Consider the following 25,620-nt stretch of genomic DNA (forward strand, 5'->3'; position numbering starts at 1 on the left):
AGATATTTAAGCCTAATACTAGCAGCATTGTAGAGGCGTTAAACTTCCTAGGTTTAAGTAAGTAATAGTATTAAACACCTATCCTTTATAGACACCATATACCTCATTGTAATAGATTAATATATTATCTATTACTAGAACTAAATGAGGCTATAGATAAGGCTGCATATAAGTAAAAACCTCGTTCTTTATCCATTTAATAAACATTGGCCTATTAACAGCGCCCTAGTGTATTAACCAGCCAGGTATATAGCCCTAATAGGTATACGCTGGCAGCAAGCTCCATCTTTTAAATCTCTTTAATTCCGATATTCCTTTAGTAGGCTTATTAATTGGCGCCCATCTATACTTCCTATCTATTGTCTTCTTATTATAAGCTAATTTATTAATAAAGATAAACTAATCGCGTCTATAGCCACAGATTCGAATAATCTAGTTATCCCTTAGGCCTGGGTTACGCTATTACGTAATTATCCTTATAACTTTTCTACTCCATTTTCTTCGCTTTAATCCAGCCGACAGTATACTTCGTGCTACTATTATATTATATTCATCGTATAGAAACCAGAGTATCTCTTTAAAATAGGCGTCTAGACTATGTGCGAGGTATTTAAGGAGGCCCTAATTGGTACGCGTTTGTTAGTAAAATTAACATTAATATTACTACCTGACGTTATACATCTAGAGCATTATCTATAAGTAATAGTGGCCTGATATTTCCCCTAATTGGTGGATTAATCTGGCCATACCTCTTTAAATTCGCCCTCTAGTATTAAAGAGTAGAGTAAGGAACGCGGGTCTTAACTTCTATATAGAAGTTGTCGCAGCTAAGGTTAATTAGAGCTTATACAATCAACTTCTATTCGGTCGACCAGGCGGGGTTGCCCATGGCTTTAAATATAAGATAATAATAAGGCAATAGGTGGTGTCATGCGCGGGTACAGAAAAGTGGTTCAAACAGGTGAGGATTCGGTAAATTTCTGTGGTTGATCATGGTTTCTGACATAAACCCATCCTTTTCCGAAGCGACTGTAAGGGACTTTCGCGAGGTTTATTAAGCGATGCGACTTAGAGCAGTCACCTTCTTCAACGAAATTGATCTACACCCCCACAACAGCTATCATCTCAGAAATACCGTTAAATTGATTCGCAGAAGCAGCTCTATAATCGGTCAGTATATCTACTCCGTACGCCTCCACGATATCTAGTAGAAAGCGCCGCCGAATGGGCGATTCGCCTACTCAGGGTCTGCACGAAGCTCCGCACAAAGCTCTGCGTACGGAGGCTCTGCACGAAGCTCTGCACGAAGCTGTGCACGAAGCTCTGCACGAAGCTCTGCACGAGGCTCTGCACGAAGCTCTGCACGAAGCTCTGCACAAAGCTCTGCGTACGGAGGCTCTGCATGAAGCTCTGCACGAAGCTCTGCGTACGGAGGCTCTGCGCGAGGCTCTGCACAAAACTCTGCGTACGGAGGCTCTGCATGAAGCTCTGCACGAAGCTCTGCGTACGGAGGCTCTGCACGAAGCTTTACACGAAGCTTTACACGAAGCTCTGCACAAAGCTTTTATATAGAGCCTCCGTAGTAGAGCTGTCGTGCAGAGCCTCCGTATACAGAGCTTCGTGCAGAGCCTCCGTACGCAGAGCTTCGTGCAGAGCTTCGTGCAGAGCCTCCATATACAGAGCTTCGTGCAGAGCTTCGTGCAGAGCCTCCGTACGCAGAGCTTCGTGCAGAGCTTCATGCAGAGCCTCCGTACGCAGAGCTTCGTGCAGAGCTTTTATACACGGAGCCTCTGTACAGCCTACCCAAACAATAACTACCTAAGGTTCTTTAGGGCAGCTATTGTAGATTTATATAGGTTTTATATATATTAGCTAGCGTTTAATAAAGTTATATATGGTTACAGAATTACTAATAACGCTTTTTTTTTAATAAAAATAATCTTAAGACCTAAAAATACCTAAGTAATAAAAATAATATATTCTAAAAGCCTAGGTTCTGTTATATAATTAATTAACTTTAAGAAGTAATATAAAATATTAGTGTTAAGTTATTTCAATCTCCGCAATCTCCGTAATATAGATATTATTAAAACGCGTAAGAAACCTCGGAAATGTGGCTTAGATGTAATTCTAGTGGTTTTATATAAACGTAGTTAGTTAGCTTGCGGACTAATTGAAAATCCGCACCAATAGAATTATATCTGAGCTTGCTGAGGTAATAAGCTCGCCAAGGTAAGGTCTAAGTATTTTATCACTTATCTGCCAAAATTAGTTATCCGCCAGCCCTAAAAACCACCAAAAATTAGAAAAACTGCACCTTAATATCTTAACAACGGCTTAATAATAAATTCTAAAATTTTATAATTAGCCTTTTATACCTATTTTAAACCTTTTATTAGATTTAAAAAGTAATCTATTAAGTAGCTCTAGAGATATTAATAATAATTTATTGCTTAACGTTTGATTTGGATCCCTATTGGGCCCACGCGGACTACTCCTTATTTACATATAGGGAGAAAACTCTATTTAAGAAAAATAAGAAAACCTTGTAATCTATCTCCCCGCCTTTTGGGACTCGCCTACTTAGCGCCTACAAGTCGCCTATAGTGCTCTACTACCTTACTATTTAACCTCCTTAGGAACCACTGCTGCCGTAATAAGCCTATAGACGCGCTAGTATTATAAACTATTACTCTACTACTATAGAGTTACTAGGGGGCACCTACTGCTCGCCCCCTTGCCTTTTATTACTATTTCCCTTGCAACCCGGAACTAATTTAGCATATTTTAACTAATAAGCCACTAGGTGACCGCCTTGAGGCCTTTTTATGTTAAGAGTAGTGTATTATAGTTCTCTATACTAGCTGCTAAGAGCATTGTTTTTCGATTAGTGCGTAGGGGGCATAGCAGTATTACGTGTTTTGGTGTCTGTCTTGGCTAGCTATATTTATATCTTAGGCAGGTAGTTATATATTAGCTAGTAATATAGTAGAGTTTAATATACCTACTTATCTAGGCCTCTACCCTAGTTTTTTAGTGCTTTAGTCCCAATCTATAAGCAGTTGGCTGCCACTATTAATTATGGGGAGTTTCACTAGTTCTTTTGGATATCTTATAACGGTATTACCCGAGTACCAGTCTGCCCCCTAGTAGTCTATATAAGAGTTTCCTTCTAGAGTTAGTACGCTTTTGCATGGCTTGGGAGCCTTTTATAGCCTCTAGTTTTACGCCTTTCTTTATTATTTCCGCTGGCGTAGGTATAAGCTGCCGTTTCTAGGGGTCGTAACTCCTATCTTCGCGCCTACTAACATAATCCTACGGGGGCGTTATAGCTGCATCCTATAATATAGTTAGGTACACCTTCTATAGACAAGGCCGAGCCACTGCCTTTCCCGCCTAAGTAGCTCCTATTTACTCCTTAAGTATATCTTACCAGTAAGCCGCCCTAGAGGCGAATGGTTCCGTCTGTTAATATACTAATACGCGTATCTATTCTTTTAAGCTACGTAGTAGTCTCTCTAGCTAGGACGTAATCCTACCTACCTATTAGGTATATTAGGGGTTAAAGCCTAGCTAAGGGGTAAGGTCCCTAGAGCTAGTAGTGGCTACTACGTACTACGCCCCATAGGAGGCTAGTAAAAGTATAGGGGTGTAACGCCCTATACTACTGCTAGTTCCCATTTCGCGTTGCCTATAAGAGTCTCCTTATAATAGGCCGACCGTGTTTTATAGGAGGGGGGCCGTAGAGATACTAGGTCCCGTACTAGGCGACCTGCTTCCCTCCTTCCTACTAACCAAGCTTATGTCCCCTCTTTTTATAAGCTGTGCCTATATCTCTAACTGTCAAGTTATTGTCCGACTGGCCTGTGTTTCCCCTATAGCCTTCCCTATATATATACATTAGGTCGCGTATACCACGCCTATTAAGACCCTCCTATAAGTCGCCTATAAGTCAACTATAGGTTAACTGTGAGTTGACTATAAGTCGAACGCCATAGGGCCGTTAAAGCTGGCCTGTGTTTCCGCTACCTAGAGCTTTACCCGTGTTTCTACCTTATTAAGCCGTTTGGTCGCCGTCACGTCGCCATTACGTCGCCGTTGCGTCGCTATCGCTATACTAGGTCGCGCGTACTACGCCTATTAAGACCCTTTTTTAAGTCACCTGGGTGTAACTAGATACTAAATAGGCCCTCGTAGAGGGGCCTTAATAAGTTCTTCGCGGTGGCCTTAGGGCCTTAATAAGTTTTATATAAAGTATTTATAACGCGTTAACCTTAACAAGTTCTTATAAAAAGAGGATCCCTACACCCTTATCGCGTATACTTTATAATCTTAGAGCTAGTATAAGCCTAAGGGTGTCCTGTTATACGCCTAGGACGCGTCTATATTGACTAGCTGGATAAGGCCAGTTTTGGGCCTGGCTGCAAGCCAGGTAGTTGTATATCGGGCGGTTTTCGTATCCTAGTTTCCCTTAATGGGCCTCCCTAGATGGTAGAATAGGAGCTCTAAGCGGAGGCAGTGAGGCTCCTGGTGTTGTTGAGGGCGATATACGCGTCGCGTGCTTATCACCATAGAGTCGAACGACAGCGCTGCACGCGCTGCGACGGCTCTCTACTATCGCCTCTGCACTTGGCCATCAAGAGGAACGGATTCCAAATGATGTTTCCACCCGCGGCGACGTGGACGCGTGCAGTAGGGCTTCGCGGGCCTCTAGAGATATTACAATTTAGCTTAAAATTAAGGGCTAAAACCTAATATCTTAATAACGGCCAGGCTTATTACGCTAGAATTTTATTAAGTGTCTTAATATAGGTATAAAAGGCTAATTATAGAATTTTAGAATTTATTATTAAGCTATTATTAAGATATTAAGGTGCAGTTTTTCTAATTTTTAGTAGTTTTTAGGGCTAGCAGATAATTAATTTTAGCGGATAAGTAATAAAATACTTTAACGTATTTTATTAGTTATTTAGTAATATTAGTTATCTAGTTATAATAGAATCCCCTAGGAGGTATATATCCGATAAAATGGTAGGAGGTTTTATCTATATCCTATCTATATTCTAGAAGACATAGTTAAATAGGTTAGGGGTGAAAGGTTTTACTAGCGTCTTAAAAGGAATATATAGGAAGCTAGTTCCCTTCTAGAGAAGAACTAGCAATTAATCTCTAAATAGAAGTGGTTAGAAGCAATTGTCCTTTAATATATAAAAACTTATTCTACCTTCTACTTACCTTTAATGTACCTTTAACTTACCTTTTACTTACTAGTAATACTATTAATTAGATAATTATACATTCCGGTTAAGCTAGCCTCTTATAATTCTAATTGCTTACAATCCGTTAGGAACGTATGGCTATTGATTAATAATAACGGACTATACTCCTATACCCTATAAAGTAACGCCATTACCACAGGAGGCTTAGAGAGTCTCCTTAGAGGAACGCATTCCCTCTACTTATAAAAAAGTAGACTAGGAAGCTACAGCTAGTCCGTCTAACTTTATAAGACCCTTAGGAATAATTACTACTAGGGAGTTATTAGAGCGGTTGCTACGTAAGACCCTATAAAAAATAAAAGAGTTAGAGATACGATTAAGATAAGTATATTAGGACTACTAAGAACAATTATAAGAATAGTTAGGAGAAGCACAAACACCCTAGACACAAAGTGGACTTAAAGGGGCAACGCCACACTATGCTATAATATTAGAAAAACCTAGATTCCGCATAAAGGAACCTAATAAGTATAATAGTAATAGTCTCCGGAACTATAATTGTTTTATCCGTTAATATAAAACTAAGTTTTAGCTAGATCCGAAATATTACTCTAATAAGTATAATTAGACACTAATTGCTTCTACCTTCCTATATAGTACCGTTAAGAGTTTATAGACACGCTATAAGAAGAAACTTACTACACCCCTTAAATTTAGCGAACTTAAGACCTAGTTGGTTAATTAGGTCTAAGACCCTACTAATTAAGGGATGGATTATAACTAGCAATACTATAACGCTAAATAGCAAAAAGGCTAGAGTGTAGTATAGTTTATAAACTACTTAGAAGAGCTAGAAGATAATATACCCTACTTAAACCTATAGGATAACGCTATATAACTTTACTAGCTATTTGCTAAGCTACAACCTAAGATTTAATAGGCCATTTAGGAGAAGGGCGAAATTCCTACCTCTTAAGAAAAGCTTATCTCTAAAGCTACTTAGATTAAGAATACTAAAAGAGACTATTTAAGCAAGTAAAAGGAATAAGACGCTAATAATAAAGAGCGTAGGACTAGACCTAGCTTTAATAATAGGGATAGATTCTAACCTAACTACTCTATAAAAGGACAACGTAAGCAGGCCTTATAGCCCTAAAGCAATGCTAGTTAACCCTAAAATAATAATAGGTAGAGACCTAATCCGTAAAAGGGGAACTAGGAGATACGTACCTATTATAACTGCGGCAAGAAGGGCTATATAAGCCGCTTCTACCGGTAAAAAAAGCAAGAGTTGGCCTAATTGGGAAAAGAGATAGCCTAGTAGATCTTTACTCCCTTACACTAGGCTAGTAAGAGAAGAAGGAAGTAAACTACCGCATAGTTATTCCTGTCTCTATTTAAGTTAATAATAAATAGGTAATATAAGACTACCTTATAAACAGCGGCGTAAGTATAGGATTTATTTCTTAATTACTAGTAAAAGAATTATATTTAGACCTTAGCGGCTTATAGGTGCGCACTATTTAAAGTATTAGAGGCTATTAGATTCCGTGCTATAGGGAATAAATATTTCCTATTACTAGCTAGGACTATAACAGTCTATAGGACACGCAGAAGATACGCTTTTACGCCGCAAAAATTAAGGGGTATAACCTTATTCTAGGATACCTATAGCTTCACCAAGTTAATCCAGATATTAATTGGCCTTTAGCCTTATATTAACACCAGAAGTCTTAATTACGTATTATAGTTAAGGATTAAGAGACTTTCCTAAGCTATATATAAGAAGAAGGGTGGGTATATACTATATATACCACTCTTAACCCCAAGAATAAAGATATAGGGTATTTATTTTTGGATGCCTAGCTATATATAGTTAAGAAATTAGAGATTCTATAGGAATATATAGACCTAAAAGAGGTTTCTAATAAAGAGGCTATATAGACCTTACCTAACCCTATATTAGTTAAGCACAAGATAGATATAGGGGATAAGCAACCTCCTTTTAGACTATTATACAACTTATTAGAAAACGAACTAGCCGTATTACGTTAGTATATAGTAGACAATCTTTAGAAAGGATAGATTTAGCCCTTTATAAGCCCAGCAGGGGCACTAATTATATTTATACTAAAGAAGGACGGAACCCTTTACCTCTATATTAACTATTAGACGCTTAATAGGATTACTATGAAAAATTACTACCTACTACCCTTAATAGGGGAGCTTATTAACAGGCTATTAGGCATAAAGATATTTATATAACTAGATCTAAAAAATGCATACTATTAAATCCGGATTAAAGCCGGTAATAAGTAGAAAACAGCGTTCTAAATACGGTACGGCCACTTTAAGTACCTAGTAATACTATTTAGGCTTACTAACGCACCGGTAATATTTTAGGCCTATATTAATAAGGCATAATTAGGCCTATTGGATATAATATATATAGTCTATCTTAATAATATTATAGTCTACTCTAATAACTATAAAGTATATACGCACTACGTGCAAATAGTACTTAAAAGACTATGGGAATATAAGCTCTATATAAACCTAAAAAAATACTTATTTTATATTACTAGTATTAATTTTCTAGGCTTTATTATTAGTGTTAACGGAGTGTTAATAGAGAAAAGCCGGGTAGACGCTATTAGGGAATGGCTATACCCTATAATGTTTAGAGAAATATAGGTTTTTTTAGGCATAGCGAACTTTTACTAAAGGTTTATTATTTACTATTTATGAATAATACTCCCAATTACCGATCTACTAAAAGGATCTAAGAATAGTAAGAATTTAGGACCCTTTATATTTAGGGAAGCTACCAAGTAGGCAATAAACTAGTTAAAGAATTTATTTACGTCGGTGCCTATCTTAATATACTTTTACTAGGAGCTATATATATACCTTAAAACGGATATATCCGGCTTTGCCCTAGGGGTAATTATATCTTAATTAAAAGACGGAGAATAGTATTCTATGGCGTTTTGGTTAAGGAAAATAACCCCTATAAAGTAGTGTTATATAACATATAACTAGGAGCTATTTATAATAATTATAGCAATAAAGCACTAGTAATATTATTATATAGGAAGCAATTATCCTATTAAAGTCCTTATAGACTATAATAACCTAGAATACTTTATAACTATAAAGGTATTAAGCGGTTAATAAGTAAAATAGGTAGAGGCACTATTATAGTACGACTTTAAAATTACGTACCGCCTAGGAAAGATAAATCCTGCTAATAGGTTATTAAAATGTCTAGATTATAAGATAGGGAGGATCTAGAATAGCATAGGGGAAATAATCCCTATATTATAAAATTTGCTTAAAAAAAGACTCTTTCTCTAGAACTATAGAATTTCGCAGTAGGGTAAAGGTCCTAGTAATGTAGTTATAAAGCAACATAATTATAGAGCCGTAGGATATAGTTATAGACTAGGTTATAGACTAAGCAGATATTATAAAGTTAGCGTACCTTAGAATTAGTAAGAATTCTATAGAATATACTAAAGGTATTACGGCACCTTTAACTTAACGGCGTATTAGCTACAAGTTTTCGGATCTAAAGGGGATAGGTAAGATGCCTATCCGTAGTATAGCACACTATATAACGGTAAGAGAATCTACTAGCACTAATGGTTTAAAACGTCTTATACTACGCCTTAAGTCTATAATAGCGGTAGGCGAAACAGAAGTAAGCGATTTATATAAAACCTTTCCAGATCTTCTTCTTTAAACTTAATAAAGGGATGCCTTCGCCTCTAGGGAGAGGTAGAAAGATATAGTAGAGACTAACTTAGCCAGAGTTACTAAGAAGCTATAGTAGTAAGACTAAAAGGGTCTGTTATACTTTAAGGGCGCTATATATATCCTAAAGGACCAAGCGATTTAAGATAAAATTTTAAAGGTCTTCTATAACGACCCTTTTAGGGGTTACTACGGTGCAAATAAAACCCTTAAGGCCGTTTAAAGGAAATACTTTTAGGACGGAATGTCTAAAGAGGTTAAGGACTATATATTAAGGTATAATACGTATTAAAGGATATAGATATTTAGGCATCGCCTATACGGCGAGTTATTAGTGCTTCCTATTCCGTAGGGACCCATATTAGAATTAATAATGGATTTTATTATAGGCTTACCCCCTATTAAGATAAAAACTAGAGAGGTTGCTAACGCTATCCTAGTAATTATTAATAGGTATATAAAGTTTTTAGGATACTTTACTGTTATAATAATAATCACGGCAGCAGAACTAGCAGACCTATTTTTAAAATAGTAGCTCTTATTTAGCACGCTAAAGGGAATTATGTCTAACAGAGGTACCGTATTTAATAGTATATTTTAGTCTTTATTCTATCTCTTATTGAAAATACGGTAAAGGATAAGTACTACCTTCTACTTATAAATAGATGGGCTAATAGAGCGTTTAAATGCGTTATTAGAACACTACCTCCGCTACTATATTAATTATTAACAGGATAATTGGATATTGTAGTTAGCTTTAGCGTAGTATATATATAATATAAGTATCTATAGTAGTATAAAAATAACCCCTTATAAAGCATTGTTTAGAGTAAAAGTAAATAAACCCTAAAATATTAAGGATATTATTTCTAAAAGAGAGGCACTAGCGGCGTCTAAAAGAATTAAGTAAATAAGAATTTGTAAAGAGGAACTTAAAAAGTACTTACTAGACGCCTAAGCTGTATAAAAAAGGTACTATAACAAAAAATATATACCGAAAGAATTTAAGATAGGAGATAAAGTCTTACTATTTATAAAAAATATCTAAATAAAACGCATTAAAAAGAAGCTGGATTACCAGTAGCTTAGACCCTTTAAAATAGTTAGGAAAATTAAAGAAAACTAAACCTATAAATTGGAATTACTAAAATCTTATCTAATATATTCTATATTTTATATTTCCTTACTAGAGCTATACCGGAGAAGAGATAGTACGGAACCGCCCCTACCTAGTAAAATTAATAGGGAACTAAAATAGAATATAGAAGATATTTTAGACTAAAGATAGCGCTAAAAGAAGCGTAAATTTTTAGTTTATTAGGAAGGATACTTCTAAGCGTATAATAGTTAGGAACCTAAGGAGTACCTTTAGCCGGGATACAACACCGCAATTAAAACCTTCCTAAGAACTAAAGGTAAAGATTTAGAAATGGTTCCGGATATACTATAGGTAAAGTAATAGGGAAGACCCTATAAATTAAAACTATAGGATTAAGTATAGGTATTAAGAACGGAAATGTTTTGCCATTATAATAGGAATCCTAAAATTCTATAAGAGGAAGCCTATAGGGATCCACAGGAGAACTACTAGGGATACTATTTAAAGAAGACGCTGTTTAAGAAGGAGTAGTAGCAGTATAAGAAGTGGCCTTAGGGATTTAGAAAGACCCCCTAGAGATAAAAGGAGAGTATCTGGCCTAGTACTAAAGATATATAGTAGAGTTAATAGTACGAAGAGGAGCAAAAGGACAGCCTATAAAGAATTAGAAATTTTAAGGAATTATAAGGCACCTATAGAAATACTACCTGTTTATTATATATAGGGATTATAGTAGTATACTATATTTATATAGATTGTCACTAAAGCTTAAAATAAAGGCATCCCTAAAGTATAAAGTTAATTTCTAATAATAGGGCATCCTAGAGGCACCCAAGAAGCACTATATAAAGCTATTCTATAAAAAGAAAGAAAGAGCTAGGTAATAACTTAAATACTAGCAGTAGTAATAGGAGCCTCTTCTTCTATCTTAACGTTATTATTAACGGTATTATTAACTCCTCTATCCTTAGAAGCATTAGTACTTCCACTAATATTCTTCTTAAAATAATAGGTACTAGAAGGACTAGTACGGGCAGGAAACTAGTAAGGAGAACGTTTATCTTAACCTTTATTATTATCTTTAGTATCCCTAGGTTCTAAATTAGCGTCTAAGTAGGGATTAAAGAGATATTAGCTAAAGGAGTTAGCATAGTTCTTAAGTAAATTACTAGAGAAACTTACCTAGCTAAAATAGCCCGCATAAGAGTACGAATGTTATTATTAATAAAGGTAAGCTGTTTGTATATACGCTCCTAGACACTATATATCTAAAATCGTTATATCTCTACAGTAGTAGAAACCCTTATTAAATTAAAGAGTCTGTAAGTAAGGGAAGACACCTTCTATCCCCGCCTGTTACTATTAGGATATTAGCGGAAATCTTAGATAGCGCGTTAGAGCCTATAAGTCTTATGCGTATAGATAGCGGGGATCTAGTATAATTAGCGAAATTTAGAATAGGATAGAATGGGAAATACCAGGACGTAGGTTTTTCTCCTACTACGATAATAGGAGTATTTAGATTTATTTTTACTAGAGTAAGGTATCTTATAGATATAGGAAGGATTCTATATAAGAGTATAAATATAGCAATAATAGTATTTTAGGGAAACTGCTATAGAAGTAACAGACGCTGTCTAGGGCGTTACTAAAAGAGGAATAACACTACTGCCGGTCTAGGGATATATAAAAGGACTATAAGCTATTATAAGAGAATACTCTAAGAAATTAGCATCGTTATAAGAGATAAGGTAGAAATCCTATTACTTATAGACGCGTTAAAAAAAGATAATAAGGTAGTAATAGAAGTACGGCTAGAAATATAGAAGCTAAAAGGTAAGATATAATAAAAACAGCCTATTTAAGAACAAGACGAATAGTATTATTAATAAAAGGATAAGTAAGAGACAACGACTTATAAATAGAAAGAAATTAAAATAAAAGATATTATTATTAAAGCCCATTTAGGTAAATAGGGATAGTAGTTAGTTAATACGTTGTACCGGATAACCTCTAGATCTATTTATAACAAATTCCTAAAATTAGAGAGGTAAATCCCACCAAATTTTTTTTACTATTATTAAAATCCTATTATAAAAGTACTATAAGGAGCTAGGGTAGGAGAAGAGCAGAAAAATAAAAGATAAAGTAAAGTTCCGCGCTAGTAAAGAGCTAGTAATAAGTCGCATTATAGAGTACCTTTCTACTAAGGGTTTCCCTAGTGGTTTTAGCTAAAACTCTATAAAAGCTTAGTAGAGGCGAAGTCTTAAAGAACTAAAACCTTAAAAGGGGAGGTAATTATAACGGAATCCCCTAGGAGGTACATATTCGATAAAACGGTAGGAGGTTTTATCTATATCCTATCTATATTTTAGAAGATATAGTTAAACAGGTTAGGGGCGAAAGGTTTTACTAGCGTCTTAAAAGGAATATATAGGAAGCTAGTTCCCCTCTAAAGAAGAACTAGTAATTAGTCTCTAAATAGAAGTAGTTAAAAGCAATTGTCCTTTAATATATAAAAACTTATTCTACCTTCTACTTACCTTTAACGTACCTTTGACTTACCTTCTCCTTACCGGTAACACTGTTAATTAGATAATTATACGTTCCGGTCAGGCTGGCCTCTTACACTAATAGCCCTAAAAACCACTAAAAATTAGAAAAACTGCACCTTAATATCTTAATAATGGCTTAATAATAAATTCTAAAATTTTATAATTAGCCTTTTACGCCTATATTAAGACCCCTAATAAAGTTTTAGTATAATAAGTCTAACCAATATTTAGATATTAGGTTTTAACCCCTAAGTTTAAGCTAAATTATAATATCTATAATATCTCCAGAGCTACTAAATAGATTATTTTTTAAATCTAATAAGAGGTTTAAAATAGGTATAAAAGGCTAATTATAAAATTTTAGTATTTGTTATTAAGCCGTTATTAAGATATTAAGGTGCAGTTTTTCTAATTTTTAGTGGTTTTTAGGGCTACTAGATAACTAATATTACTAGATAACTAATAGAACACGTTAAGGTAACTTGCGTACACCTCGCATACAGCTTACATTAGCTACGCGTAGGTATATTACCTCCTTACGCCCTCAACCCTTACGATTAATTGCGTAACGTTTTGTAGACTCCTTAAATATATACGCTCTATAGCTACTGCCTCCGCCCCATAATATATAAATAGACAAATCCTTAAGGGAAAAGGAGGAGTTTGTGTATAAGGTAAGAAAGGGGTTTCTTTAGGTATATGTAAAGCACATACCTTATAGGCGAGTTACCCCTAAGTTATTCTAGAGTTACCCGTACCTTGCGGCTATATAACTATTTACTTAGGGTTTTACCTAATAGGAGTTACAGCTAGAGAAGAGAGCTTAGCTATAGGCCCTAATGTATAGAGAGGAGCTATATATATATTTTAGCATATTAATTTATATAAAAATTATAATAGAGCCGTTAATAGATAACTACTAGGGGCCTTTAGAGTATAGAGCTTTATATAAGATTACTAAATATATAGCCAAAAACTATTTTTAATAGCTTAAGCAGTATATTAGATACAGCCCTTTACCCCTTAATAGTAAGAGTTTCTATATAACTTTCAATTAAGTAGATAAGCTCTTAAAATATCTTTAATTTTTTTACCGTTATTACTAGAAGCCAGGAGCCTACTTACCTATTAATAAAACTATAGAGAGATTTATGGGCTATACCGCTAAAATTCTTAATATACTATTAAAGCTAATACTAGAGGGCTTTAGGATCTAAGTCTTTATAAATTAGGGCTATATTCTTAATTGATTATAGTATACTAAAGGGGATAATAAGGGCCTAGTAGATCTTAATATAGTGTTCCTTAAAGAGGGCTTCTTAAAGACTTAAGCTATAGTTCTTGACTTTCTTATATAAATAGACCTAAAAACAAGCACTTAATTTTATCCTCCTTACTATTATATTATCTGGCTTAATAACCTCTTTTGCAGTATTAAGCTATTTAAATGCTTATTTAATTTTGGCATTAGGGCTACTAGAACTATTAGAACTACAAAAATAAAGTATAAGGAGATAGGAGATAAGGAAAGTAATATTGTTACTATTATAGAGTCTTTAATAGCAGGTAAAAAGATATAGAAAAAGATACCTATAAAGAAGTTCTTACTACACCTTATAGACAATAAAATTATATATATAGCTTAAATTCTATAGGGTATACTATATATAGAGCTCTTTAAATGTTATACAGTAATAGAGTTTGCTTAGGCTAATACCCAGATTATTTTATTCCTCTCTACTATCTATAATAGTATATTAATCATCAGCATTTTGTTAGGGTGCCAAGATCCTAGAGGCCTCCTAACAGGATTTTGACTTTCCTAAAGGTCCTAATCGTCCTAGTAGGCTCCTAGCAGGCTCCTAGCAGGATTTTAATTTTCCTAATCGTCCTAGTCGTCCTAACAGGCTCCTGGCAGGATCTTTAATTTCCTAATCGTCCTCTTACGGTCCTATTAGGGTCCTGACAGGAAACTAGTATTTCCTAATCGTTCCTAACAGGCTCCTGGTAGGATCTTAATTTTCCTAATCGTCCTGTCAGGTTCCTAACAGGATACCCCTAAGCGACACCCCTCCCAACCCCCCCCCCAAAGCGACACCTCCTATACACACCCCTCAAGACACCCCCCCAATGCGACACCCTCCCCACTGTGATACCTCCCCCGTAATAAGATACCTCCCCCCTAATGCGACACGACCCTATATACGCGTACGCGCAACACACAGTACTATCGGGTCCCCGCTATATTCCTAATAGCCTACACGTGCCTCTGCCAAGTTACCCCCTTTATAGTCACCCCATTCTTTACCCTTCCTTACATCCTCCCTTAGGAGGCACTAGAACGGCAGCCAGCAGAGGACCGTCGCCAAAACCAGACGACCGTCGCCAGAACCAGACGACCGTCGCCAGAACCAGACGACCGTCGCCAGAACCAGACAACCGTCGCCAGAACCAGACGACCGTTACAAGAACTAGACGACAACCTTTCGAACAACCAGCTAGCGAAGACCACGAACAATTCAATTAATCGATTAATCGAATTTAATATTGGCCCATTACCGAATCGTATCAAGGCCTCCTAGGGAGGCACCCTAGACGACTACCGTTCAAATGTACAGCTAGCGAACGGCCATAGAGAACAACCTGGATCAATTAGAGCCTTCGATCGGGCCGACCTCTCCCCCGAATTAAATTAGATACTGACACAGGCAGGCAGGTAGATAGGTAGGTAGGTAGGTAGGTAGGTAGGTAGGTAGGTAGGTAGGTAGGTAGGTAGGTAGGTAGGTAGGTAAGTAGGTAGGTAGGCAGGCAGGTAGGCAGGCAAGTAGGAGAGGACCGTCGTCAGAACCAGACGATAATCGTTCGAACGACCAGCCAGCGAACACGATCGATTCGATCGATCGATCGATCGAATCGAACCAGAGCCTCGATATCAGCCTATTACCGAATCAAATCGAATCAAGGCCTCCTAGGGAGGCACCCTAGACGACCACCGTTCAAACGTACAGCCAACGAACGCCCATGGAGAACGATTCGAATCAATACAATCAATCGCAATCGAATCAAGCAGAGCCTTCGATCGGGCCGACCTCTCCCCCGAATTACAGATACAGACAGGTAGCATAGACAGGTAGGCACGACAGGCACAGGCAGGCACAGACAGGTAGGACAGGCAGACAGGCAGGCAGGCAGGCAGGCAGGCAGGCAGGCAGGCAGGCACTAGGCCTAGTTAGGAAATCAGCACACGGCCGGCGGATCATCGGGAACACCGCCGATCGACGATTTGGAGCCTCCGCGAGAGGCTCCTCAGTCGATCGCCCGACGCCCGAGCGATCGTAGAGCTCCATGACAGACACAGGCGGTAGACAGGAGAGATTAATTTGGATTATTTAGATTATATATAATTAAATTAATTTTGTATTTTTTGACTAGCTGCAAATACTGGAGTGTTAATATACCTTATTTTTAAATCTAGAATTTTTATTGTTGTCCTGATGGTCCTGATGGTCCTAATGGTCCTGATGGCCCTGGAGGTCCTGGAGGTCCTGGAGGTCCTGGTGGTCCTGGTGGTCCGGGCGACCTCCTGACAGGTTCCTGACAGGATGCCGAGTGTGAGTGTCTCCTGGAGCTCCTGACAGCCCTGACAGGAGCTGTCAGGAGCTGTCAGTACTGTCAGGAGGCACAAACATTTTGCTGATGATGCCATTTTATAATCTTTAACACTATAGGTTTCTCATGCTAACATTATATATCTATAGGTTGGAATTATATTACGAAGCTTTAAAAACAACCCTTTAAGATCTCTATAAGCTCTAAATAAAAGTAACAGGCCTTTAGCAACAAGCCTATTAAGAACTGCCTATTCTAGACTTTATAGACAAGTACAACTTATAAATATACAGTATTAACATAGTGGACCAGCTAAGGTCATATTATAACACCTAGAGAATATACAGAAAGACATAAAAGCCACTATTCTTATTAGATACTACAATTGGCAATTATTATAAGCTCTCCTTCTATAAGCCTATAGGCGTACACACCTTACGCCAAGAAGCCTATGCCTAGTTCTGTTAAGACCTCCAAGACGCCCTCTTTAAAGCTTCAATTTAGACCTAGAAAGTACCTATATAATCAAATATAATATAAATAAGAAAGGGGACAAAGGAAATAATATGGCACCTAGTAAGGGAGCACAAGCATAAGAAACTATGGAGGAAACAGGTCTACTGCTCTACCTACCTTAAAACAAAAAAAAAAACTGTTGCACCACACACTAGAGCTTATAAACCACTTGCAGATCTATCTGTTAGTGCTGTAATAAAAAAAAAAGGACAGTAAGGGCTGGAAGCACCGCAAGAGGCCTCTGAGGACAAATTGGGGCTGTTCTGTATATAGAATTCCATTCTGCACATATGGGCCATATTGGAACGAGCATCTCGCAAAACTTAACTCCAAGGAGTAGCTTATAGATAAATATTTACATACAAATCAACAATTTAAATAACCTCACATTGTTGTGTAGTTCTCATTACCTCACTCGAACGAGAGCCTTTGATTGGCTGGATTCTTATCAATAACATAGTGCCAGAACCAGCGTGTCAAGGGATACACTAAACAAAGTGCCTAGAAAAGTTAGTCCTGTCGTTTTCGCTAGCAAAAATAAACGAATAACAGTGTTCGTGACAGCCGGACGCGAGCGTAAATTGGGACTATATTAATCCTTATAAGACTGAAACTATGGAAGCCAAGACGAGCTAAGAAATGTCGAACTGTATTAATGTAACCGTTTTGGGAAGTCTTCACTGAGGCATCTGGGTAATTGCTCCCTTGGTTGAATATCTAGGCATTACCGGAACTGTATATCATGTAAATTCGTCTAGATATGCTTGGATGAGACATATTCGTGTGTCTCATAAATAAGGTAGTCTATGTCTTAAAGACGCGAAGCTAATTAACAAATGGGCAATGGCAGCGAAAGGTTAGACTAACTTAATGCGACACGAACTTACCTAGCTGTTGTTGCCTAGTGAATACAACAAACTTAGAGATGAACAGCGAGGGATAGGTCATATTGCTGTGCTTAACTGACTATCAAGGAGAGCTCGACTAAAGTACGATGAATCGTAACAGCTTCCTCCCACGCTTTCACCCCTACTTCGACTTCACCACTCTTGCAAGCTCGCTATTCACATGGAAATCTGGCATATTGTCCTCCGGAGCATCCAGGCTTGTAGGCCATAGCGGGTCATTTGGAGCAGGAATACCGGTCCACTGCAACTTCGCCTGAGGTCCAAAGATCAAGCAGTATGTCGATCCTCCAAAGTGGAATCTCCCCATCACTTCGCCCTTGGTGAGATGATAGCCAATCGGTTTATCAAATTCGACACCAGAAGTATCCGTCATGCCGATTGCCATGAAGCAGATCAACCCGATATCAGTATAGTCGGCCTGGATGAAGATCAAACCGCGGGCTGCTACGCTGGCGATATATGGCTGAGACCAGGTCGGTGCAGCTGGATCAGGGGTCCTACCATCCTCAAAGTGCCCAAAGAATGACTGGTACAAGTTTTGCGAGTAGTACGTTCCAGCTACTGGCCTCTGAGCCACAATCGTGCCTGAAACAGGAGCATGCCATTGATGGTAGCCCAAGCAAGAGAGGAAAGCCTGATACACCGTACCTCCAACGAACTTGGATGCAAGCGGATCTTGATCAAGCATATTGATGAGCGAATAGTTCTGATTCTTGCCTTGGAAATTGTCGCTGAGCTGGACAGGCGAGACGGGATACTGCAGTGGTGCTGATTCGCATGCGTGTACGATGATGGTTTCATCATCTGGATTTGGCAAAGGTCTAATGCCGTCGTTGAATTTTCTGACGAAGAAATCCTCCCAGCACTGGAAACCATATTTGCTATCCCCATCATTCGGATCAGGACATTGGTAAAGCTCGGGGAAGGTCAGTGCGGATTTAGTTCCTAAGCCATTTTGATTGCCCTTGGTCACCAAGGCCGTCATACCATGGGTTCCAAACCATCCTTGGGGCGGCAACAGGACAGAAGAAGAGGCAGGACTCTTCAGAAAACCCTCCCACTCGGCCAGGATTTTCTGCAGATATTGGTTGACTTCCGGCCATAAGAAGAACATGTACCCCGATGCTGTGGCCATAGGCCAATCAAGGACAGCATTAAATGGGCAACCGATGAGGCCTATTTGGTTGGCAATATCATTCCAAGAAGGACCAATTCTTAGCAGAGCATTAAATGCTAGTATCATCTGCCCAAACGATCTGACCTCCTGATTGCCTTCTGGGTCCTCATTATAAGGTGCAACGTTTGGGACCTCTGTAAACATATCATTGGAGAGTGGCCCCAACACGGCATGTCCTTCGATAAATTCTTGGAATTGCACGAGGAGAGGATCGAGCTGTGGAGGATCCTTTGGAGCTTGGCGAATGCGCTCCATGAGCTGCTTGGTCCAAGCCACGATAATCCTGCGGTCTTTGGGGAGCCAGTAACCTAATCGATGTTGGTGAAACATGTCATCGTTGATCTTTGCTCGAAGAGCGGGTGTGATTGGAGAAGCCATATTGTAGAGAGCAAAGTTCTGGCCGGAGGAATATCTCAATTGAATTGAAGGAGGAGGAGCTGAGTCTACTCGAGAAGTCTATCGTCTAACTTTATACCTTTTTATGCTTCCAGTCTTATTCTCGTTTTCAAGAGCATCCAAGTTTTTGTTGAAATTTTTTTTTCCAGCTCTCGTTCAGCTTTGTTACGGTTACTTGAGCAGTTGGGATGTGTGCAGACTATTCATGCGCCAAGCTGAAAGGTTGGATACGCACATGCAAACACATTCAAGCAATGAAGGCCCTCAGTATGCAGTAATCCTAGGAGCCGCCGATCCAAACTCCAAAACGGTCGTAAGTCTTTCAGCCGCGGCTGAGGTCGAAGACTAAAGGCGACACTGTATAGAATTGAGCAAAAGTCTCGCTTAGATATGGTTGCATGTTGAATGACCATGATTGGATCGTCGTGAGTAGCACCTGACGGCCCCGGGCCTTTCCACACTCCAAGCGCACCGAAACGTCGTTCTAGAATGCTAAGGGGCTTGCCAATGATCGAATCACTGGCATGGACAATGGCCTGGAACGAATTGCGCAGAACTTAGCCCGACATTAAGCCTTTATAAACTGATACCGGCGGCCTATCGTGCGGAATATGGTTGTAGGAATACGCTTTAGCCAATACCATCCATCAGTTTTTAACTCAGACTTATTGGAGGTGACGAAGTGTGTAGGGGACTGAGGCCGTGGGAGCGAAGAAATGCGCTAAAAGGAATGGCGCAATGCTAAAGGTAATGTAATTGCTAACTGCTTGTGTAGTCAATGGTGTTGAGAGGTAGACGGCCTCAGGCCCGACCATGTGACCTGGCACGTGAGGCACTGTAGTGCTCTAATCGTTATTACCATCGCGGCGGCAAATATGCGATGTACTCTTAGGGAAAACTGACCTCACCAAAGGTTATCTGCTTGTGGCGGAGACTACCAGCCTACCCAATCATTCCCAAAACCCGGGTCTCTCTAGTACACAATAGTATATAAAGTATACTAGTGCTTTATTAGCAAGACACTGATTATATTACAGGATATTTCTTATTTCTAAAGTAGAATCCTAGATAAATAGGGACTAGATTTCCTTAAATAAGATAATTTAGAGTATTTAATATTTAACTAAAAGTGTAGTAAAAGATAGTATAGGATAACTCCTATAACTATTTTATATAGGTTACTTATTTTTATAATATAACAGTTATTTATATAAAATGGCCCACGTTTAAATATTTAGTCCGCTAGTTTTATTAGACAAATATTCTATTAAATATTAAATCATTATTTATATTACTATTAATCATTATTTTAATTAATTATATTATATATTATTTTAATCTATTAATATATAAAAACTATTTCTTTTATTTTATTTTATAGTAATATCCCTTTATTAAGTCTTATACTTTATTTAAGCTTTTTAGAATAGTAATTAGCACTATAATAGTTGTAATAATCCTCTTTAGCTTATATCCTAATTAATAATAAATATAATAGTAAGGCAAGTACTTTATCCTAGCTATAATATATAAAGTAATTATTTATATAGTGTTTATATTGCCTATTTTAGTATATATCCCAGACTAACCCTAAAGTTAAATAGGATAGCAAGAGATATAGTAAAAAGTGGGCCAGGTTAGGTTAGTGACTATCTATAAATAAGCTTAAGTAAGTATTTCTGTAACGAAGCCTTGTAGGAGTACTATGGTAGACTTGTTATTGGGCTAGGTATATAGGTAAAATAAGTGCGACAAACTTTAATTAATTAGTAAAGTGTATTACCCAACAGGTTAACTCTAATTGTATCCTGAAATTTACTATAAGGTAAGAACTATCTATAGTAAAGACAGTGGTTCTTAAATACAGTCTTTAACTCCTATGAAATACCTTCAGTATGTTAATATATTGCCTTCTTTATGTACTTATATACTAAGTTTAGTACATTAGTACATTACCTCCCTTATATACTTATGTACTAAGTTTTAGTTATATAACTTGTTTACTTTTATCCCATACCTTATTCTCCTATCCTATTAATCTTTAGGTTAACTTCTTTAATCAGTCTTAACAACTATAATATTTTTTCTACTAGGTCCATAACACTACCTCCTCTCTCTCTATCTTTGTCTTTAAAGTATTTTATAGAAGATTTCTATAAGGGAATAACCTAAGGACATAACGGAGTAATAAGCTTAGTATTAATACTTTAAGAAGAATATATTATTAACGGAATCTAGGGCATAGCTAAAAAAAAGTAATAAAAGAGTGTTTAAATTACTAAAGGAATAAACTAATAAGGCATAAGCTATATAGAGGGCTATAACCTATTAAAATACCAAAGAGACTATAGGGAGTTATATTATAGGACTTTATTATTAAGTTACTAAAGTTAAGAGATTTTATTACCGGATAGAAGTATAATATAATCCTAGTAATAGTGGATAAGTTAACTAAATAGGGCTACTTTATAGCATGTATAGAAGAAATCTTAGCGGAAGATATTACTAGAATCTATATTAAAGAAGTGTTTATAAGATATAGAGCACTAAGTAAGATTATATTAGATAGAGATCCAAGATTTATAATAGTATTTTAGAAAGTATTCTTAGCGGAATAAGGAGTTAGAGCAGCAACCTCTATTATATATTATCCGCAAATAGATAGATAAACGGAAAGATTAAATTAGACGCTAAAATAGTATCTAAGGCATTATATTAATTATATATAGAATAATTAGGTATCGTTATTACTAATTATATAGTTTACGTATAATGTAACACTATAGGAAGGAATAGGCATATTACTATTTAAGGCAAACTATAGATATAAGCTAAGAACATTATTATTACTATAGTAAGTAAAGAAAATAAGTAGTACAGCTAAAGAAAGAATGAAGACGTTAATAAATCTTTATACAGACCTTATAGAATTAGCAAAAAAGGTATAAAAAAGAATAAAAAAGTACTATAACGCTAAGATATTTAAGGGACTAGATCTTAAGGAGGGAGATAAAGTAGAGCTACTATATAAAAATTTTAAGAGTTAATAACTAAGTAAGAAGTTAAACTACGTTAGACTAGGACCTTTTAAAATTATATAGAGGGTTTTATTAGTTATATTTAAGCTAAACCTACTAGCTAAAATAAAGATTTACCCTATATAGTATATCGCAATACTAAAACTAGTATATAGGAATATTAAGCTACTAGTTTATAAAGCAGATATATATAGAGAATAAAAAGAAGATAAATAGCAAGTTTTAAAGATCGTTAGTTATAAGGATATTAATAATAAAATATAGTATAAGGTTAAGTAGATAAATTATAATAAAACTACCTAGGAGCTATTATAGAATTTAAGGAACGCTATAGGAAATGTATAAGAGTATTAAAAAAACGAGTTAGGTAATATTAAGAAGGAGCTAAAGATAAAAGGATTAGTTAAGGGTAATAGACAAGCCGGATTATCTAGGGGATCCACTACTAGTATATTAGTTGTTTCTGCCTTATCTTAATTAGAATCCCTTTTAGCCTCCTTAGCCTTAAGTTTATAGAGACCTACCTCTATAAGGCGGTACTCTTTAAAGCGCACCTTTTTACAACCCTTTTTAAGACGGATTAACTAAGTAAACGTAGTCTAATAAAGCTTAAACGCGTAACGCTAGGCTTCTAGGAGACGAGCAAACTCTTTAGAGAAGTGGTAGAGTTTATTATAAGCCGTAATAAAAGAGGCCTTAAGCTTTTTAGCCTCGGATTAAACACGGGACCCTATAGTAGATTAGATAAGGAAATTAGAGACTTTAAAGACTAATAAAATTGTTCGTACTAACTTAATAGCACGAGTGAGTCAGATCCAGGGGCACGAAATACGTGTAGTATCGTATGCTCTTTTGGATGATGGTAACTGTCGATTATATAAAGCAGACTACGTGGTTTATATACTAATGCACCTCCCCCCTAATTAGTTAGTGCTTCATAAGTGCACCAGACGCGTAAGCGAGTGGTTGGTGTACTAAACGCGTAAACGCGTACCTGGTGTACCGAACGCGTAAGCACGCGGTTAGTACAATAGGTGCTGTAATTATACACTAGCAGTACTTAAAAAATAAAACTACCTATGTATAGCCTCTGTACTTGCTCTAATAGAACCGTAAAATATAAAAGAAAATATATAGGAAATAGAACTATAAGATGTAAAGGAAGTATATAGGAAATCCACCTCCTAAAGTACCGTCTAGGCTGCCTTCTAAACGGTGCCCCAAGCTGGCCGTAAGTTCTGCTTACGGTCCGTAAAATAAACCATACGGCCATTTAACGGGCAGTAGACGAGCTATAAGTCAGATCTTAAGGCCCGCTAAGGCGCTAGTGCTAAGCGAGCTACTATGGTTTGCGAAAGTGCTGCGAAAATCAAATTAAGCGAGCCTCCCTCCCGCAGGCTGCTCGTTTTATAAAATGCTTTTACAACCACTAAAAATAAGTCTTATTTTATAAAATTAGTAAGTAGAACTATAAAATAGATACTATTATATAATTTCAAATATATGGCAGCTTAGTAAATAATATGGTTGTAGGGTTTTGGGTAGTAAAGCGTTGGGGTAAGCATTACCCCTCTATCAAAACAATACACCCCCTATTGCCCTACTAATACGGCTCTATATTTTATAGGTAGTAATATATCTTATAGCCCTAAAGTAGGGCTATAAAATATGCCCTTATTTATATAAATTGAAGGGGTATTAGTGGGGTTATATAGGGTACTTTATAATAGCTATAATTCTTAAATTAAGGCTCTGCGCTGACTAATCTAACCCCTTTACCCCCAAAAATAAGCACCCCTTATAACTCTACTAAAATAGCCCTAAAATATATAAATAAGGGCTTGTTTTATAGCCCTATTCTAGGGCTATAAAATATATCTTTACTTATAAAATATAGAGCTATATTAGTAGGGCTATAGGGGGTGTATTGTTTTGATAGAGGGTAATACTTAGCCCGACGCTTTACTACCTAAAACCCTATAACCACATTATTTACTAAGCTGCTATATATTTAAAATTGTAAAGCGGTATCTATTTTATAGTTTTATTTACTAATTTTATAAAATAAGACTTATTTTTAGTGGTTATAAAAGCTTTTTTTATAAAACAAGTGTCTGCGGGCGGAAGGCTCGCTTAATTTAATTTTCGCAGCACTTTCGCAAACCATAGTAATGGCGATTTTCCGTGCCCGGCATAAAAAATCGTAATTGGTTAATTCGACTACCGTGGCAGAATATAGCAGAATTTGGCAGGTTACGTAAGTCCACCAAGTTCCACCGTAGCTTTCCACCGTTTTCCACTTAATAGCTTATAGTCCGTAGAATAGGCCGTATAATAAGCCGTACGGCCTTTTAACGGGTCGTAAACGAACCATAAGTGCTTTATTAGTCTCGTTCTACCTATTTTATAACTTTTAGGTTAAGCTTATTTGTGTTAATTAGGGGTTTAAGGGCTTAACACGGCTTTGCCTTAGTTATAGCGTCTACTAGGTTGTTTCCGCCGCTAATCTATTTAACCTCTGCAATTTCACGTCGTTCGTAGGCCTAATATAAGCACATTAGGTTGATTATAAGCCTCTTCTCTTATATTATACCTAGTTTAACTAAGTAGTTATAGAGGGACTTTAAATTAGTATATAAAACTAGGGGTAACTACTCTAGTTATAGAGTCTTCTAGACTGTTAATTTAATTGCGGCTGCTATATTAAAGCTATAAGCTAGTATATATAGTTTAGAGGCTAGTACACTACGGGTTACTTATTTACACTTAATTAAAGACTAGTACAGTATATTTACGTCCTAATTACGGTCTATAAGTATAATTATAAAGCCGATTTGTAATAATAGGTCCCTATTATTAGCAAAGGAGGCGTCCGTAAATGCTAGTAAGCTAAAGGAACTTAGGTTTAGTGGTACGAAAGTAAGTCCCCTTACTATATTATTAACTTACCACTAAATACGCTTATTAAGCTGCTTAATATTTTCTTTTTATAGATCTACTACCTGGGCCATAAAGGACAAATTGTAGGCAGATTTAGGTTAATAGACTGTGGCAATATAGGCGCCTCTTACACGCTATGTAACGTATTAGTCCTTTATATTTACGGTCTTATAGGTCTCTTTATAGGAGCTAGTAAGGTCCGTAGGCTTTACTATAATAGGCTTTAGGTTTTAAGCTTGGCGTTCCTAAGTTAGCTTAATTAGGTTGCCCTTTTATATAATTAGGCCTCTATTAAACTTAATCGGATTCTNCTTAGTTAACTACTNTNNNNGCTTTNCTAAGAACTTAGCCTTTTATAGTTTAGTTTCTTTAGCGTCTATAAAGGTCTAGTCTGCTAGGAATAGGGT

At 36.8% G+C, this 25,620-nt stretch overlaps 1 protein-coding gene across 1 annotated transcript; it reads right to left on the reverse strand.

Moving 5' to 3' along the window:
• Positions 1-17,476: 17,476 nt before the first annotated feature.
• K441DRAFT_148548 (uncharacterized protein) lies at positions 17,477-19,327 on the reverse strand. Its single transcript, XM_067640174.1, has 2 exons — positions 17,642-19,327; positions 17,477-17,564 (listed from the first exon to the last, which is right to left on the reverse strand). The coding sequence occupies exon 1, from the start codon at positions 19,215-19,217 to the stop codon at positions 17,784-17,786; it is 1,434 nt and encodes a 477-aa protein (XP_067502667.1). The 5' UTR covers positions 19,218-19,327; the 3' UTR covers positions 17,477-17,564; positions 17,642-17,783.
• Between the last annotated feature and the right edge of the window lie 6,293 nt (positions 19,328-25,620).

This window comes from Cenococcum geophilum, assembly GCF_001692895.1.
Source record: "Cenococcum geophilum 1.58 unplaced genomic scaffold K441scaffold_28, whole genome shotgun sequence".
Taxonomy (NCBI): domain Eukaryota; kingdom Fungi; phylum Ascomycota; class Dothideomycetes; order Gloniales; family Gloniaceae; genus Cenococcum; species Cenococcum geophilum.